The sequence below is a fragment of the Seriola dumerili genome, unplaced genomic scaffold, assembly GCF_002260705.1.
Source record: "Seriola dumerili isolate Sdu_G_001 unplaced genomic scaffold, Sdu_1.0 BDQW01001299.1, whole genome shotgun sequence".
Lineage (NCBI taxonomy): Eukaryota > Metazoa > Chordata > Actinopteri > Carangiformes > Carangidae > Seriola > Seriola dumerili.
In genome coordinates, this window is record NW_019175554.1 from 1749660 (window position 1) to 1769014 (window position 19355).

General features: G+C 40.4%; 1 protein-coding gene across 9 annotated transcripts in view; it reads left to right on the plus strand.

The window, feature by feature from the left end:
* The first annotated feature begins 240 nt into the window (after nucleotides 1-240).
* The window catches only part of LOC111238411 (LIM domain only protein 7-like), a 28073-nt gene continuing 8958 nt past the window's right edge, over nucleotides 241-19355 (plus strand). For 8 of the 9 annotated variants that reach the window (XM_022767890.1, XM_022767897.1, XM_022767894.1 and 5 more), the window contains exons 1-15: nucleotides 241-327; nucleotides 561-636; nucleotides 3431-3501; nucleotides 3926-3995; nucleotides 5558-5664; nucleotides 7084-7114; nucleotides 10198-10311; nucleotides 10409-10574; nucleotides 11254-11392; nucleotides 15071-15130; nucleotides 15866-16034; nucleotides 16813-16961; nucleotides 17191-17368; nucleotides 17566-18207; nucleotides 19026-19343. In XM_022767890.1, coding sequence (XP_022623611.1) covers nucleotides 568-636; nucleotides 3431-3501; nucleotides 3926-3995; nucleotides 5558-5664; nucleotides 7084-7114; nucleotides 10198-10311; nucleotides 10409-10574; nucleotides 11254-11392; nucleotides 15071-15130; nucleotides 15866-16034; nucleotides 16813-16961; nucleotides 17191-17368; nucleotides 17566-18207; nucleotides 19026-19343 — 2283 coding nt within the window. In that variant the 5' untranslated portion in view covers nucleotides 241-327; nucleotides 561-567. Of the gene's footprint in view, nucleotides 328-560; nucleotides 637-3430; nucleotides 3502-3925; nucleotides 3996-5557; nucleotides 5665-7083; nucleotides 7115-10197; nucleotides 10312-10408; nucleotides 10575-11253; nucleotides 11393-15070; nucleotides 15131-15865; nucleotides 16035-16812; nucleotides 16962-17190; nucleotides 17369-17565; nucleotides 18208-19025; nucleotides 19344-19355 lie in introns of those variants that run through there. The other variant, XM_022767899.1, reaches the window with a different exon arrangement.

The window sequence follows — 19355 nt, forward strand, 5'->3', positions numbered from 1 at the left end:
TCGCCCTCATGCCTTCTGTATTTCTAAGAAACCTCTGACTACATCCCAGTGTGCCGTCAGTGTCTGTAGCTTTGACTGCTGACCACACTGTCATACGCCATCAGGCCACCAGAGGCTCGATGAGACTCTGCACATCTTCCCTCGGTTTCACATCATGTCTGAAACTTTGGTTGTAGTTTTGGAGTGGGCGGAGATCTTACTCTCCACTTTTACCCAATAAGCGGAAAAACCTGTTAGTGATGGAAAGTCGGCGGCAGAAGAGCAGTGATAACCTGGAAGTCAATTAGTGGAGACCTTTCACCGGTGAGCCGCTACACACAGCACAAGGTGAGTCAACAGGCTGCCACAGGCACTTGTTTAAAAATGATGAATATTTATTGAAATCAAGTCGCACGGACTTCTCCTCATGTTTGTTGACATGGATTGAACTCATTTGATAAGCTTGCTGAGGGTTCATGGCGTGGTGGCGCCTGTTTTGCTCCATGATTAATTAGTTTAACAAATTGTTACCTTGCACTCTTGCCCCTCCACTGCTGCTGTGCCTTTTGCTGGTTCACAAGATTAAAGATGGAGTGGCGCCAGCAGACCAGTGTCAGCTGTGCAGACGCGTTCAACGAGGCTCAACGCTGGATCGAGGTACATGGTTCACCTTCATCACTCCCTTTCTTTTTCTCTTGTTTTTTCTTTCTTTTAAAAAAAAAAAAAAAATTATTATCATTATTTGCTTTACGCTGTTTGAGACGTGCAGTAGTCTGTGCTCCTCTTCACCAATTACTGTGCAAATAAACCTGAATTTTTCCCTGTCAGCCATTTAACCCCTCGTGGAGACAGGAAATGTTTCATATTAGTCTGTAGCAGTCATTTCTGCCATTTTATCAATAGGAATTTAACTCACTATAAACTGTTAATGCTGATTCCTGTTTTAAATGGCTCTCATAAACTTAAACTGAGGCACCTTTTACAGACTTATCTTCAAGTTCAAATGCAAATTAGGCATTGATAAGGCCTTAGGTAACTGACGCAGGACTCTGTGTGAGTCCAGATAAAGATTATGGCTCACAGAGCTTCAGAGGGAAACGCACATGGAAGGAAAGTAGATTATTAGCTATGTCCAAAAGAGAAATTAAAAATATGCAACAGGGACCTTACATTATGTGGTTTGTTCTTTAGTGAGGTGTGATTGTTTTGATTAGTCAGTACTTGCTCTTTGCACACTATAATGGTCATGTGATAGACAGGTTTACTCATGCATGCACTGTGGAGGATGTGGTTTCACTGCAGTGCATTTTCTAGGTTGTTGTAGGCTGCTCCTGTCCAAACACTGACGTTATAATCCTTAAATCATAACCACTGAATACAACTTGTAGACTGTGGGCACTGAATGTTGACCAACTCTAAATGGCACCATTAATGTCAATTGTGTCTGAGTGGATCATTATGAGAATTCTTTCCACAGCTCTCTTGGCAGTAAGCCCATGCCAGTTTTACACTGTCTATTTTTCTGCACCGGCGGATGAAAGGATGGATGAACAGTGGGGTGTGTGTGTGTGTGTGCGCGCGTGCAAGCGAGTGTTAGACAGGAGGTAAGCAAGGCATGCTGCTTTTAAGGAAATGCTAAATTGTGTCATAAACTCTTCCTTGTGCCAAACCACAACAGCAATGTGTTATCACCAGTATCCAGTGTTATAGATTGGAGGATAATAAGCTCACTCATACATTCAAGTGTCCAGGAATTGTTGCTGTTTATCATTGTAGCACAGTACCCGCAGCGATTTACACATAAATGTTTGCTCAGTGCCTACTGGACTCCAGAAGAAATGAGAATGGATTGGCCTCTTTTACATTATGTAAACAGGCCTTTTAGTTTCTGGTGAAACAGGAGCAGCACAGTCAGGTTACTTTTTAGATCGGTGCCCATCATCACCTGTATGAGACAAAATTAGGGCTACAACTAACAATAATTCCCATTATCAATTATTTTGCTTATTTTTTTCCCTAATCAATAATTTTGTCTATAAAATACCATGAAATAGTGAAAATGGTGGGTATAATCTATTAAAGGGTGAGGTCACGTGTTTTATCTGGTCAGCCATCCAGAATCCAAAGATATTCAGTTTCATGTGTGACACAGAAAAACTTCAACTTCTCACATCTGAGACACTGGAACCAGCAAAAATCTGGCATTTTTTTCTTTATATAAAAAGAATAATGGATTACTCAGTAGATGAATCAATTATACTTCTAATCATTGCAGTTCTAGGTTTTACATTATTCTACAAGCTCCATGTTAGAAGTGAATCAAACGGATTCATTAATGATTGCCTATATTTTCACAGTGTTGCCTTGTTTGGCGCCTTCCTTCAGTTCAGGAAAACTCCCTTTTAACATGAAGCTGTCAAGAGAAGTTTTGAAATCACACTTAAAAAACATTTTGAAATGAGTTGAATCTGTGGTTTCTTAGGGGCAAGTGTTTACTGAAATGACCAATTAAATGTTGGTGCTGTAGAACAGACAGTATCTTGACCAGATAGTGTTTTATTGTGTGAATCCACCACTGCATTGTTTGTCTGATTCCACTGAGAAGCATCCGCTCCGTACCCGGTGCCCAGTTCCACCAAAAACGAATTGTGATTGTGGATTCCTGGGGGGACTAATTAGTGAGAAGAATAGTCTTTTGGGGCCCTCTGTTAGTTATGGAGCTGAACCTTAATAGCCCCATTTTTATGTCCTCATTACAAAGCCCTCTTGCCTTTCTATGTAAAACCATTTAGGTTATGTTGTATTCTTTGTTTTGACCAAAAACATTTTTTGAATGTTAGTGTAAATGCTTGTCTACATGTATTTTGTTATGGATTATTCAATTAATTTCAACCAGGACCTTGTTTTCCCAGTTTGTGTCATAGTTGTGTATTTATTTATGTAGTTATTTATTTTTTATTGTTTTCCTGTTGCTGAACAGTTTTGTATTTTACCAAGAGTGCACAAAGGACCAACGCAGTCTTCAACAATTGAACCAAATAGTTTGATTAAGATACTTTGAACACTTTCTGAACCACACTGCTGTTCATGAACCGTGTTGGTTTAAATCTAACTTTCGTTGTTCCCTTAAATTGTGATGTGATTATTTTACATTTGAAAAATAACTCACTGGTGGACAAACTCTGCAGTGGTGCCATTGTTTCTGCATTTCCTCAGACATATAGTTGATATTTCTGGTTACTTATCAGCTAATATATATGCCAGTGCCAATATGTCTGCACATATATGTCGGGTACAGTACAGTAATAAGTTCCCTCCAAGAGCTAATATTGGTCAGGTTGGACCATCAACTCAAATGCATCATCACCATACTTGAGCATCCTGCTTGTCTGTTAATGGTCTATCAATGGTCAGTGGATAAACTCTAAATGTGCTGTTTTTTTTCTTTTAGGAGGTGACTGGAAAATTGTTTGGTTGCAACGATTTCCGTGCTGCCTTGGAGAATGGAGTCCTGCTTTGCGAGTGCGTAACGATGCTCTAACTTACAAAGTCACAGTTTTATTTCATAGGATTGCATTCAGGGTAAATTACCATGCAAACTTATGGTTACAGTATAGTCCGGCTAATTTGCCAGCTTACCATCGGCAGCAGCCCTGAACTAACTTTAAAAAATGACCAAAGCTAATATCCAAAGCTGCGCTATGGAATTCATCAGTATCATATTCCAAGAATTAAACTGCATGTAATATAGACCATCAGACATTATCCTAAAGCTCTTGGTTCTTTGTCTAAGATGCAATCAAACTGTTTTATAAGCACGTAATCATTTTTTTTTGTTTGTTTTTGCATGTCTTTTTATAATATAATTTCATTATTGGAAGTTATTCAGGATTATTCTCAAATATCTGCAGCAGAAGCTATGCTAATCTATTCTTTTCACTTATAGCCTGATCAACCAGTTGAAACCTGGCATCATTAAGAGAGTAAACAGGCTTTCTACTCCCATCGCTGGCCTGGTGAGTGTTAGGTCTTACAGTTCTTACCATATGTGTGTGTCTGTGTGTCTGTGTGTGTGTGTGTGTGTGTGTCTGTCTGTGTACCAGATAGCCTGGCTGTGTGGCAGATGTGATGTTTTCTTTACCCTTATTTGTTGAACAATGTAGAATACTTCTGCAAATATGTGAGTCCTGTAGACAATTGTAATATATAGATTGAAATAATGCATTTTAAAATGTGTGTTTGGTATAATACAAACACAAAAGAAAATAAGACAACACCTGCTAGCCAGGAAGTTTTGACACATTGTGTGGTTTCCTGTTAAAGGCACTGTGAGACGGTGTTGCCACAATTTGAATTATCTTGAAACTGCATTTCATTGCGACAAACCAACTGCTGAATATGTAGGTCTTTTTTTATACAGGGCATAAATGCAAATGCAGATTTGTATTTTTCCTTCTGGCTATGTTCCGATGGCTTCATACAAGTATAATTGCCAAAACTGCCCAAAGCAGTAGCATGGAAAGATCAATTGCATCCATCCATCAGGGACCTTTAAATAGAAAGAGCCCAACAGTGGCTGCTGGAGTTGTGGTGTTGGTGGTGGTGGGGTGAGATGCAGATGCAGTAGAGACTCAGCAGTTCGTTTGTCAGCCTAAGGGACCGTACAGGTGGTTTTGCATATTTAGCCTGTTGACTGCAAATTAGATGTCCTTTTACATTACTGCTGGCATGTAACATATTGATTCATGTAGCTATTCAAACAAGGGCAAAAGAAATAACCTGTTTGAAGAGGTTTGAAACAGATTTTGACCGCTGCTGCCTTGGTAGTATTTGGGATCCGACGCAGTAGATGAGAGTCTCAAACTGGTTTATTTCCCCCCTTCTAGGAAACTGTCTTTAACTGAGCCTCATGCTATAGACAGCGTCTGGCAGAGTGAGTTTAATGTTTACAGACAACAGCAAAGTGTAGACACTTAATGTTTACTGGGTAAAGCTGATGGAATCTGCTGCTGACATTTTTCATTTCAGCCAATGAGAAGATTTCTTACCCTTTGTATTTTGGTTGTATTAAATGCTATAAACTCAAACATATTGAAAAGTTATTTGACCAAATGTTTATTTAAAAAAAATAAATAAATAAAATAAAATAAATAATGAAAATGGCAATCTAGGTAAATGCAACATTCATTGTAACCTTAACATTACATTTAAATTAAATTGTGTTAGCCAGTATCAGAGCAGATTGGTTTTTCTTTCAAGTATTTGAATCATCAACATTGCAGACTAACAGATAATTGTTGATAAATCTGTTATTATAACAGTGGTCCCAGTCCTAGCGGTAATGCATTTTTCAACTCTTTATTGTTGGTGCTTTTAGATGTCATATTAAACTGTGTAAGGTTGGTTGGTGGCGTTTTCCAAGTTCACTGGCATTAACTGATCCCAAACAGCATCGACATCATCATCACCACCCTCTTCTGATTCTCTACCAGTTTTCTCTGTGCTTAGTGTTTTTTGTTTTTGTTTGTTTTTTTTTATATATTTTTAACTGTCTCATTGCTGTAATTTGAATCTCCAGGATAATGTGAATGTATTCCTGAAAGCCTGTGGGAAACTGGGACTGAATGAGTCACAGCTGTTTCATCCAGGAGACCTGCAGGACCTGTCTACTCGTGTAACACTCAGGTACTGTCGTCTTTTAAGAAGAAGAGTCATGTCAGGTGCGTGTGCTGCAGGGGCTCATGCCACCACAGAGAAGCACACCTTTACTCAAGGTTTCTGGTTGCTTACACAACATGCTGTGTGATGTATACTCTCTGAGCATTTTATTAGGCAGGCCTAAGTGTTCATCCCTACAGCCAATCATGTGGCAGCAGTGCAGTACATAAAATCATTTTGACTGTGGCATAATAGTTTGTGCCAGATGGTACAGAAATCTGAGGCTGCAGTGGACACACACTCACCAAAACTGGACAGTTGAAGGAAACATAGCCTGGTCTAATGAATTTTGATTTCTGCTGAGGCAGCAGATGGTAGCGTCAGAATATGGCCTCACCAGCATGAATCCATGGACTTAACCTGCCTTGTGTCAACAGTCCAGGCTGGTGATGGTGGTGTAATGGTGTGGGGGAATGTTTTTCTTCACCCCTTAATACCAATTAATCAATCAATCAATCAATCGTTTGAATGCCACAGCATGCCTGAGCGTTGTTGCTCACCACGTGCTTCCTTTTATTGCAACAATTTACCATCTTTTAATGGTTACTTTCAGCATGACAAAGCACCCTTTCACAAAGTAAGTTGTCTCAAACTGGTTTCATGAACATGACAGTGAGTTCAGTGAACGTCAGTGGCCGCCCCAGTCACCAGATCTGAATCCAGTAGAACACCTTTGGGATGTGGTAGAACAGGAGATTGACAACATGAATGTGCAGCTGACGAATCTGTAGAAATTATGTGATGCAGTCATGCCAACATGGACCAGACTCTCAGAGGCATGTTTCCAACATCATGTGGAATCCATGCCACGAAGAACTGAGGCTCTACCCCGTATTGATATGGTATTCCTATTAAAGTGCTCTGTGAATGTATAAGTACAGTATGTGTTAAAGATGTTTAAAGCCTCTAGATCACTGGTTTTAATTCTAAAACTCCTACCATTATGTATTGTCAGCTGATCAAATACAGTGAAATGTATATGCATGATGACTGAAATATATTTTCTTCACTGACTGCATTAAACACATTTAACACTAAGATATTTTTACTGCAGCACTACTGTGCTGAAAAAAGGTTTATAGTTTGTGCATGAGTCTCATAGCTGTTTTACATTTATGAAGATAGGAGCTTTGCCTGACAAGCTGCTACTCTTTGAGTTGATAGCCTGTTCTCTATAAATTCTGATAAGCAACTGATTAGTAGAGCATTGCAAATGAGAAGTCTTGAAATGTCACTCTAGTTTCATTTTTTTTCTTCTTCCCAATAGCTCTGTATTTTTATTTTATTTTTTTTACAGTACAGTCATTGCAGTTTAGTGATGCAACTGTATGTGCAGTCGTACTGTAAATTGCAGCATGATTATTTCAGTCTTTCCTTTTATTTTAGGCGAGATGAAAGCAACAGAAGACTCAAAAATGTAAGTTTTTTTTTTTTTTTCTTCTAATTCATTTATTTTTCCAATTCCCTCTCTTTGCCAATGAGTTTTAAACCTTAAAGGCAACTCTGTCCTGCTCCACATCACCTAGTAAAGGACCCCTAACGCCACCACTGAATCTACCAAATGAGAGGAAGTCAGTAGTCAACATCTCATTTATCAACCCAATTACCAGTAGATTTAGCAGATAAGTTCCAGCTCTTGATGCTGATGCCAACATCCCACCAGTGTCAAGACTCATCCAGAACCATAGTGATGATGGTCAAAGGGGTTGTTTAGCTGATTGAGATTGGGGCTCATCCCAGTAATCTGGCATTACACCTCACACAGTACGTGCCAAAACGTAGTCTTATGTTCTGTCACCATGGCTTGAACTGTGTCTCTCCCAACTACAGTAAGTGTATGTGTGTGGTTAGTGTGTGTGGAACATGTGAACATTGTACATATACACGCTTGTGTGCACCGCTGGTATTTACATGTTCCACAGCTCATGAGGTGGTTTTGGTTATCTGGGAAGCCTCATTTGAATCACACAATAGCTGACAACTTGGGCTCAGTAATGAGGCTGTTTGTCAGAGCTCTCTTTCTTTGAGTTGGGTTTAGCATTTTTATTTGGATCAACCAATTAGGGTCAATTTGCAGCCATTGAAAGCCACAGTTTCACTCAGGTTTCCAACCAAATACACAGATAAATGAAGCGGAGTTATTCATACTGTAAATTTTAAAGTTGCACAACACTGATGTGAATGAGGGCCATTGTTGACAGGGCTTGAATGATTTAAGGCTTCCTAAATAATTTACCATTATAAAACCATGGCGAATAACACCATTAAATAGGATTAACCTATGATGTCATGTTACATGCAGTATAATGATCTCCCTGGCATGAGGTAGGTGGCAGGCTACTAGAGAATAATGAACACATCTCGCCTCTGTGCTTAAGGCTGAAATAAGATATAAGTTGTACAAATGAGGGAAAATTAGAATTTTAGCTTCAGTGGCTCAAACAGGCTTAAATAGCCACCAGAACTGCCTATTTTTTTGAAAAGCTGCACCTTTTATAGTGTGTTCCTGTAAATCATTTTTTGTTTAAAAAAACAAATAAGAAATAACCCTTTTTTTATTGAATCACATTTCTACTCTCTTTCTACTTATGGCTAGAACTCAGATCATTTCTGTATTCAGTGAATGCCTTCGATTGACTGATAAAGTAGCTGCTACAGAGACCGATCAAGCATAATGAGGAATCCATACAGTGGTGTTTATAAACCACTCAGAATTCTCATCTTTTTCATTTAGCTTGCATTGTGCTATCAAATATTTAGCCGTTTAAATCATCTCTAGGCATTACATATTTTTTTTTTTTTTTTTTTTTTTTTTTAAATCTGCTGACTGCTCTATGATGACTTTGTAAAGATACAAATGGAGAAACATGTAGTGTTGTAGATATCCCTATGCAAGACAGGCCACTGCCCTGCCAGGGGGAGAAAGGCACTCTGTCAAAAAAAAAAAAAAAAAAAATCCCTCGCCTCAAGGCAAATGAGGAAAAAAATCGTGTCCCTAATTGCCAGGAAGTGGCACATATTTCACAGACCTTTACTCACTTTATTTACTAATGCTTGAAAAGTCTCACTGACTTATAGTACTTTCCAGTGTAAGCTGTGTTATGAAGGTCATGTGCCTCACCCCAACAGTCCTCCTTGTGGCTGATGCTGTGGGCAAATTGGATCATATGCTGGGGTATAGGAGGGAAACACAAACTCTGTAGTTGTGTTTGTGAGAGACAAATTTTATTACATTTTTGTCTACACTGGTGGAATGGCTCTAGGGATGATGATGTTGGTCTGTCTACCACTTTGGTCCAGACTGAAATATCTCAACAGCTACTGGATGGATTGGCATAAGATTTAGAACAGCCATCGATGGTTCCCAGAGAATTCAACGTAATGAATATGGTTATCCACTGACTTTTCCTTTAGCGCCACAATGAGGTTGACATTTGTGGAAATTTCTCAACGATGAAATCTGGCACACACCCTCAGTATGAATGTAATGACCTGACCTCCCCTGACCTTTCATCTAGTGCCATCATCAGGTCAAAATTGTAATTTGTCCAATACCAAAGTGCCAAACACCAGTGAAACAAATCACATCCCCATCAACCGCAGCTGTACTTTTTGTTTAGTGCTAATTAACAAATGTTAGCAGTCTAGCACGCTAAACTAAGATGATGAACTTAACATCATCATGCTAACATTGTCATTGTTAGCATGCTGATGTTAGCATTTATCTTAAAGCGCCACTGTTGAGTTGCCCCCAAACCCGCAAAATAAAAGTAGGTAGACCTCCACCCGGAACAGCCTTCTTTCCTATTCACTGACCCGAACCCCGAAGGGAACACTGAATAACTTTGTGTAGAGAACATACAGCACAGCAAACTAACAATTAGAGTGAATTGTGTCCATAGAGTCTGCTACAACACATCATATTTTAAAAAACATCACGTTTTCTTCTGAGAATGAGCTTCTAAACATTTTCTGAGTGCAGTCTCCGCTCAGCATTTTCTCTTAGGACTTTCACAGTTTACCGTCCTTTCCCATAAAATGAAAAAAAACCAAAAAAAACCATAACGTCACCAGGCACAGATTGGCACCTCTGTCCAACCTGCTATGAGAGGGGAGGGCAGAATGATGGTGTCACACACAGCAGCACTTTACTGTCACTTTTGGAATGAGGGGGGAAAAGAGTCTTGTTCTGTCATGCTGATGGCCGTTTCTCTTGGAGTTTCAGGGTTGGGCTGCCAGTTAGGTTGACCTTGTGTTCAGTAGGTTCTTAGTTAGGAAAGGAAGCTGTTGTAGTGTGGGTTTTTGATCATTTTTTTTTTTTTTTTTACTACATTAGTTGAAAATCCAGTTTTGTTTATGCTGACCTTCCCCTCCGTAGTACCAATCCTAGATCACAATCTGATGAAATTGTACTGGAGAACTGAACTGGAGAGATGGAGGTTAGATCAGGAAGATATTCATTGTATAGTAAACCCAATTCTTATATTTGCTCTTTCTCAGGTTCTGATCACTATCTACTGGTTGGGTCGCAAAGCTCACCTAGATGCATTCTACAGTGGTCCTCAGCTTAACTTCAAGGCCTTTGAGGGGCTGTTAGGTTTGGCCTTGTCCAAAGTAAGCTGTTCTTCAAGGCCTTTTACACAGTTTGTTGTCCCTTTTTCTTTATTATTTATTTTTGTGTCCACATTAACCTTGCCTTTTTTGAATCCAGGCTCTAGATGAGGGCAGTAATGTGTTTGTGAAGGACAGCGGGGACAGAGAGTGCTGGTACCCAGAGAGGGAGGAACGTCAGCGCATGAGGCTGAGCTATAAGAGAGAGAACTCTGTGGACAGTGTCGAGTCTCTGGACTCCCGGGCCCTCCGCCAAAACAGTGAAGGTACATTTAATTGTGTATTCTTCATTCAGTCTCTTCCTAGTTAACAGTTAGTTACACCACACCCTTTTATGTAGTTATCTTGCATTTGAACACAGATTTTGTGCCCTGAACAGAAATCACTTGGCCAGTACCGGCACCTTTGTGTATTTATGTTTAGCTTTCCTTTCATTTGCAGTTTGAGCTTCTGTTCTTAGGGCTTGTTATTGTATAGACTAACTCTGTTTGTACCTCTTATAATTCCATGTAAACTGCTTTTGCTACCTTTGCTTATCCCCAAAGAGAAGGCCTACCTACTAAAAAAAAAAATATATATATTCCACGTAATGGTTGATCATTTTACTTTTATTAGATGAACTATCTAGAAGCTGCCGATCCTCTTATATCATTGTCATCTTGCTGCACTCTGTTGTGCTTGGTGTCGGTGCTCGTCAGTGATGGATTGTGGCAAGTTCCACACCGTGGTGATAAAAGTGTGTGAGTGGGTGTGATGGGAGAGGGTAAAATACTTGGCATGAATCTCCCTAAAGACTTCGCTGTGTGTCGACGCAGTCATCCACTAAAGGTTCCTTGTTGTTCTCATCTCAGTCAGTTTTCTTTTTAGTTTATTTTAGCTTCTTTTTTCCCTCTCAAACATATCTTTTCTGCTGCTAATTTTTCCTTATGTCTGTGCGGTCCCCAGGTTGTGGAAGTGACGCAGAAGCTGAGCAGGTCTTCAGGATGGAGACCACACGGACCTCAGTCCATCAAAACAAAGGCTGTGTACCACCACCACTCCTACGAAGAAAACAAGGACGGGAGGAGAACGGTCCACTGTCCAGGTATTGCAAATGTTGTGGCTACTGTACGCACAGAGATCACATGCTGCTACTAACTCACTCATCCATAGCTGACTTTGTCTGCATTTATTTACATCCTGTTCCACAGTGGATTTTGTGGGGGAACCTATGTGCATGTTGCTATTGAATTTAATTATTTAAATTAGAAACATAAACGGGGAACTTGGACATACCCACCAAATATGATTTTATTTCCGAGTTTAGTCACATAAATACAGACGATAATCACATGTTGTTTATATGCGTTGTCCTTTGTTTAAGCTCATTTTTATATCACCTTTTTGTCAAATCAGTTTACATCTGCTCCACTCTCAGACATTTTATACTAATTTGGAGTTGAGTACTTTTTCTGTCACTCTAAGCCCTAGGCCATAAGTAGACAGTCACTTTCACACAAAACGCACATAATGGTAATTATTTTCATATTTTATGCTATATAAGCCTTGTTTTATTTCTCTACTGCTAGAATTAGCAGTAACTTTGTGACAAGTGTTATTTTTTTTTTACTTGTTTTTGTTGTCAATATTATTTAAATTTCTTTTTCATAATAAATAATTGGGGTTAGGAAGTTATTATGAAATTTGAATTATTCTTAGAAGTATTTTCGAGCTTGGAGAGTGTGTGTAGTTTAAACAACTGACAAACAGTTAAAATAAATGTTTTTCAATTTTAATATAGAGAAACCTAAACTGCTAATTAATTCTGTCTGGGTTATTGAAAACCAAATGGCTGTTCCCGAGTAAGTATCTTCTTGCCAGTGACTTCATCCAGTTAACCTATAGTCACCATAGTAACAATAAATCTGTAGACTGTGTATGGGTTAGCACCAGACTTAGTGGCAGCTCACCACAGGGTTCAGTTTGGCCCGCAGCTCCCTGCGCCCACATGTCTGCAGTACTACAACTGTCAGAACAGACCATCATCACTCCCGGAACAGATGACAGTAACTCTTTTCAGAAGTAAATGACAGTTTACATTAATAATGTGGCAGGCCAAGGTGTTGGCGGTGAGCTCCATTCTCATCAGTCAGTGCTCTGCTGGTATTTAACCACATAACCTACTACTCCACTGCTTATGTAGTGGGTCTAACTCTGCATCATGTTGTGTAGAAAGAAAAGCTGCACTTCCAAGGAAAGTCTCTGAGCAATTTACTCGCCAGTCCTTAGTAACTGCATTGCTGGGGAAATGGGGTAGAAGTAGGAGATTCACAGGGTTGCGTACATGCTCTCGGCGAGAAATGTTCTGAAACAAAGAGTATGCATAAAAGCATTACAAAAAGAATAAATGAAATACAAAATATATAAACAAACATATTGTATTTTCTATTGGAAAAATAACAAACCCACATACCTGCAATTAGGAAGAATTAGGACACTGACTGGGTTTCTCTTGCGTACATACTCTTAGCGCCTGTATAGCATCATGAATTAACACCTGAATGGTAGCAAACAGTACATGTTAGGATGACGAGCTACACTACAGCCCTGCGAAACAGACAAACATTGTCACGCTTCTCCCGCAATGAGCAGATTTATGCATGAAACAACAAAATTGCTTCTTTTCAATCTGCCCTGTTCATGATAAAGCGCAATAACATGACACTACTGCACTTAGAAATTGGAAGAACCCTTCGTAACCTTAACAAAAACGGTGTATTTGCATTGATCATCAGTCACACTTCTGCCTTTTTTAAAATTTGAAGTAGCTTTGTGCCATTCGAGATCATTTCTGAGATACTTTGTGTTACGATCTTATCCAAAATGATGCCTGTGTGATCATAGCGATCAGCTGTGAATGAACACAGCTGTGGGTATACCACTCTTTGCTGCAGCATTGAAGATGCCCCTGTCTCCCCTCAACCCCATCTCGCTCTGACTCCTCCTGAGTGTGCCTTCGATGTAGAGCTTTTCCAGCGGGCTCTCTGTGAGGAAGACTCAGAAGACGATTATACTGAGGCAGACCCTGTCCTAGATGACTTGTATTTCCGGCGAGTGCAGCAGACTCTTCATCAGACATCGATCAACCCCAACTATGATCGCTTCTTGCCCCAGTACTGGACACCTGAAGAGGAGATTCGTGTGCGAACGATCTACCTCGGCTCCCAGAGAAGACCGTGGTATCGTAAGATGCAAGGCTTAAGGTCTGTTGGCTGCTTTTACTGCTCTATAATGCAAGGCAGTACTAAAAGTGCAAATGTGATTTACTTCAAACTAATACAAAGCAAAGCTGGAGCTGCTTTTTGCGCCGTTGCATTTCGCTTAATTTCCAAAGTTGAATCATATGGCTGAGTTTGCAGGCTTGAGTCTGAGTTAATTCCTTTGATTAAAAAGTAAATATGAAGCTTGAACATAAAATACAACATTTTGTGTGTGGTGCCAAGATAACCTGCTTTTTGTGGTCTTATGTCTGCCTTTTTGCCTATAACATTAGATAGTAGTTTATAAATCCAGCTTAACTTCACCACACCAAGCAAACTAAATCTTAGTTTGCTAGGTACAGGGGATTAGCTAGTGCTACTGACACTGAAAGATGACAAAGACCTCAACATCTTGCAAATTTGTTTTTATCCTGTAACTCCCTGTCCTTTTTTTTTCTTTTTTTCTTTTTTTCTTTTTTTTTTTTTAGAAAGTCTATTGTTAATAATGTTGTACTCATTTCATGCATGTTCTCCTCCTTTTCTTTGACTGTAGCCATAAAGCTCTGGGTTCGTCTGGGGAAGAGTTTGACCTTGACTTCATTTCCTGGCTTGTGACATCTGCTACTGTGCAAAACATCTCTGCCCCATCTGGAGAGCCTCAAAACCGTCACTGAGCGCCCTCCTCCCAGCCCGAACACACACTCCCGTCCTGAGGATCCATAGCTAACGCACACACAGTCCCGAATAGTACAAACATTACACACTGTACAGGCTGTACTCATTATCTCATCGTGTACCACGGTGGCGAACTGCACCTGTTACATTTGCATTTGCAAATCTCTAATGCATCAGAGAAAAGCGACATCATTCTGGCAAAGATGCAAATTTTGCTCTGTTCTTCAATAGATATTTCATGAAGTTATCAGGCAAATTAAATGTGCTAAGTACTGCATGTTTTATCTGGCATTTATTCAGGCACCTTTTTATAGCGCTGACGATGTGAGGACTTTTTGACAGCATCATGCTGAGTGACTCATTAGCTCATAATGGTTAAACAGATGACTCATGTGCTGTGTCATACTTTGATAGTCATAATAGATTCATGTTATTTATAACACCTTTTGTGCCAGCACTAATATATTTTCTAGTTCACTCCCTGTGCTATGATATGGTTTGGTGTGGAATAATTAAATGTGTTGTAGTGGGTCAATAAACAAACTAAAATATTGTGAAATGTCAATTTGTGCATTAAACACATTCTTTTTGCCAAGATCTTCTGTGTATGGTAGGTTTGTCTTACAGCTGTGGTACTGAAGTCATATGTATTGTGTCTGTCAAATAACAGTGCCTCTTTTGTCAGTGATGTGCATGCGTCCTCTCTACATAATGTTTGTAGTTTATCCCCTTGTCATTCCTGGCCTTCATCATTCGTCACTGTGCCGGTAACTGCTTTTGTCAAACCTTTATATTTAGTTCCATAATTGCAGTCATCCATCTTCATGTCTGTGTCTTTGGTTCTGTAGAGCATATCAAAACCAGGTCAGGCCTGAGAGACCAGTTCAGGTCAACCCTGGCTGGATTTGGTAAGTCCAAAAGTTTTGGGCATAAAGTTGGAGCAGTGGTGTCTTGAGAGCACTCTGATCATAACTGCTTTATTGCTGCTTCGTCTGTCTGCTTTGGTTTGTATTCAGCTGAGCTACAAAGGAAATTATGCTGCCAGCGGCACTCGCTTGTTCGTGAAGATGGAGCACTTGGTATACCTCCCACTGCTAATATTCTGGGCAGAAACTTGTCAGAGGAATTTATGACAAACTACAGGATTGTTTTTGATCACAGTCTTGGTTCTTGCCATCACATTATGTCATAGTTTTGATATACCACCCACTAAATGCTGCTGTAAGTTATTTGAATGGCATGTGTGACATCCTCAGTTGCCCACAGCGGTGCTATTACTTGTTACAAGTCGAGTCTGTTGTGTTATCCAGACAGCAACATCTGTTGCCATTTATACTGCTGTTATTTGACTTGCTTGCTACACTCCTGCTCGCACTTGAGTAAGGATTCTGTTGTTTGAATGCAGAATGTGCCGTCTTGCAGCTGTTGATACTGTTTGTGTGTGCAGACATGTGTATGTGGGCGTGTGTGTGTGGGCACATATAGAAAGTAGTTGGCATGTGCATCATGCTTTTCCTGCTACATTGTGTTCTAAGTGACACTTTCACGCAACATAAAGCAGCAGTGTTGTAAATACCATCTTTGTTTGCTCTATATATCCATTATTAATTTCCATGTCTTGTCTCTTTGTCCGTGTGAACCAGGAGTAAATCACTCAGTGACATCCCGATGGTTTATCCCATACGTAAATTTCCTAACGACAATGCCGTTTATGATGTGGGCCAGGACACGAATAGAGCAAGAGGGTGGAGCCAAGAAAACGCACGGAAGAGCAGTGTGACTGTCAAGGACAGTGAAGCTCAGTGGCAGGATGTAAGTCAAGAAAAGTCAATACTGACAAATCGGTCTCGCTACAAGGTCTGTTTAATAGTTGTTCTGGAGCTTTTGAGCATATCTCACTGTCTTCAGCAGGTGGTTTTCTCAATTGTTGAGGAATTCTAGTAAAAATTTTAGTTTTTCTCTGTACATTTTAAGCACTTCTCTGCCATGTTGAAATTGGAGCTGCACAATTATTAGAATTATAATTGAAATCCAAATATGGCCAAGTGCAATATCCAAATCGTAGAGGTAAAATGTGTCACATTACAGAGACGCCCCAGAGACGTAATGGAACATGATCGATTGGTACAAAAATCACGTCATCATTTAAAAAATGCTTTCAGTGAAAATGAAATGCAAAAACGACCATTGCAACTGAAATCGCAATATCTGCCAAAATAATGCAATATGATATTTTTTTGCATGTCGTGCAGCCCCAGTTGAAATAAAATGTACTCTTGAAAGAGCCTTATCATTTAGTAGTAGTCCTGAAAGTTCCTGAAAGACAATTGGACAAATGTGAGGAAGATATGTGATATGATCAAAAGCTCCAGAGCAGCCACTGAAGCATGAATGCCAATAGAGAAATGGAGCCAAAAGAATTGGAGATTTTGTCAGTTCCCAAGGTCAAGACTGAACTTTAAGTGTCGACAAGATATAATTTAGTTTATCATCAGTCAAAAGAAAGTGTCTCTAAGCCTAAAGATATTGATCATGACATTACAATGTCGTTGCGCACAAACTGTGTTATCGGGTTATACGTTTGTTTCAGGACTTAACAAAGTGGAAGAATCGTCGCAGGAGCACCAAGTCTGACCTCCGCAGGAAGTCTCAGGACAGAGAGCATGTCATTAGCCAGATGACCAATGGTGCTTTGACTAACCTTGAGAAGAATGACGCTCAAGGTGGACTGCTAAAGAGGTAAAACTCCTGCTCAGAATGTAATGGAAAATCTAAAGCTTTCACTCCTGAACTCTGTTGCTACCGAGTATTTATTTAAAGTGTGAATGAAAAGCCACAGTGAACTCCTGTAAGATGACACACACACACACACACACACACACACACACACCCACACACCCACCCCTCCCCATGTTTTCTGCTTCCTATATTACATTGGCTCTTCTTCCCTTACATGCCAATTCCCCAGAGACCAGCAGTCGCCACGCAGGCATGCCCCCCGTCCTTACTCCACCTCTCCTCCATCAAAATCATCAAGCTCTGATCTCCGGCCACACACTCGAGCTCTGCTGGCCCGCGGCTACGCCACGGAGACACCTTTCACCCCCACAGCTACACTGAGCCCCCATAAAGCAGCCCACACTCAGGTAAATTTACAGTTATTGTTTTTGTTTTAAAACTCTGAACTTAATGAATGTCTCTGCCTGTATTTGCAGAAAACAGAAAAATGATAACAGAAAAAAATGAGATATAGATGAATTTGTGCAAGGCAAGGTGAATCTTTGTTTTATTTCACCTTGTTACATGGCAGATCTGTAGCCAGCGCTGACTTGCTTCTTTTCAGGGATCGTCGGTTGGAGCCATGCCTGCCTCTGATGGGAGTATCTTGGGAGAGGAGACCCACTTTGCCTCCTTGGCTTCAGATGGAGCAGGAGTTACTACACCTTCTCTGGACTGCCCTTTCAGCTCCCAGACCCAAGTCAAAGTCCAGGGCGCCTCAGCTCCTTTCCAGCCCACACCTGAACTGGCCCAGCCAGAACATGTTTTTACAAACCAAATCTCCACTCTGGTCACAACCATACAGCCAAACGAGACCACAAAGTCAACCAGCACCAGGGATCCTACTGCATCTATGTCGAGTCACAAGGAACTCCAGTTCTGCATCGATCCAAAAGTTCCAACTTTCTGCACTGATGCAGTTCATCTGACAGCAGCTGATGCTCTGGAGGACCTGTCCCACCAAAACCACAAGCCCCAGGAAGAGAGCCAGAAGACATCTCTGGAACCAGCTTTGGATCAAGGTAGAGGCCGGCAGGCTGCAGGTGTCTACAAGTACTTGTCCAGAACTGGTTCATGGTCCGGTTCAGCCAGCCTTCCGCGTGGTTACCGGCGGTCCGAGGGCTCATCCCGTCTCTCTTCTGCAATCACAGCTAGACCCTTTGGGACCAAGCAGTCGAGAGGGTTCTCACTGCCAAGACTGCACAACGTGAGTTTAACTAAGTGGTCTCCACACAGTACGACACCAAGTGGGAAAAATTACTTCTTTTTTTTTTTTTTTTTTGGTAACTTGTGTTGTTTCCTGTCATGGTATTGGCTTAAAAAACAAGTCTGGTGGTGTTCTACATTTGTGTTATTGCTGTTTTTTGTTTTGTTTTTTTTTTCTTCTTAAAAAAAAAAAAAAGTAGATATTTTAATGGTATCTTCTTTGGATACAAGTAGGCACACATAAAACATTTATCCAGTTATACCAACCACACAATGGTCTTTTGTTTTTCTGCTATCCTCCCTCTCTACCGCCCTCACATAAAGCTGGAACAATCTGTCTGATGGATCTTCATTATAATGCTTGTAATTATGGTGATGGACATGGATGTCAGGACAGAGATTAAAAAAAAAAAAAAAAAAAAAACTAAAAAAAGAACTTGCCCATTTTGTTTTACACAGTCTGGACAGTTCATAATTTTCTAAATGTAATTCTGGCTTACTGGAAGTTTAGTGCTCAGGAAGGTGTGTAGGGACTTGTTAAGTCAGCCAAATAGACTCATGCTAATTAATATAAGAGCATTTCCTGTGTGTGTGTGTGTGTGTGTGTGTGTGTGTGTGTGTGTGTGTAGGTGGGCATATATACACGTATGTGTGTACTACATATGAGTGAGCTTGTGTTACCTTTGTTTTCTTGGATCGCCTGGTGGTCATAGACAGTCAGTACCAACTGTCTTACATCAGGACAGTTGCATTTCAATGCTGCAGGTAAATGATGCAATCTAATTTGTCTTTTTTTTTTTATTTTTTATTCTTCTCCAGCTAGATGATAACCAGGGTCTGCTGTTGAACCGTGAGAAAGAAGTTGTTCTTTCTCCACCCACCAAATCTTTGCCCAGAACTGCAGCCAGCCATCTGAGGGGTCAGTACCAGGCTTCAATCAGACAGAAGAAAACCAACCAGGCAAAGCAGAATGGTACAGACAAGGGGGAGGAGGGGAAAGGGGCCAGTCTGTCCAGCCAGACCTCCTTCCAGACCAACGGCCACCACCATCAGCCCCACACCCAGCTCCTGCCGCAGCCTTATTCAAATCTACAGTCCCACCTCCACAACAAAAGCTCCACTCTGCCGTCTACAAAGGTATACTGTGTT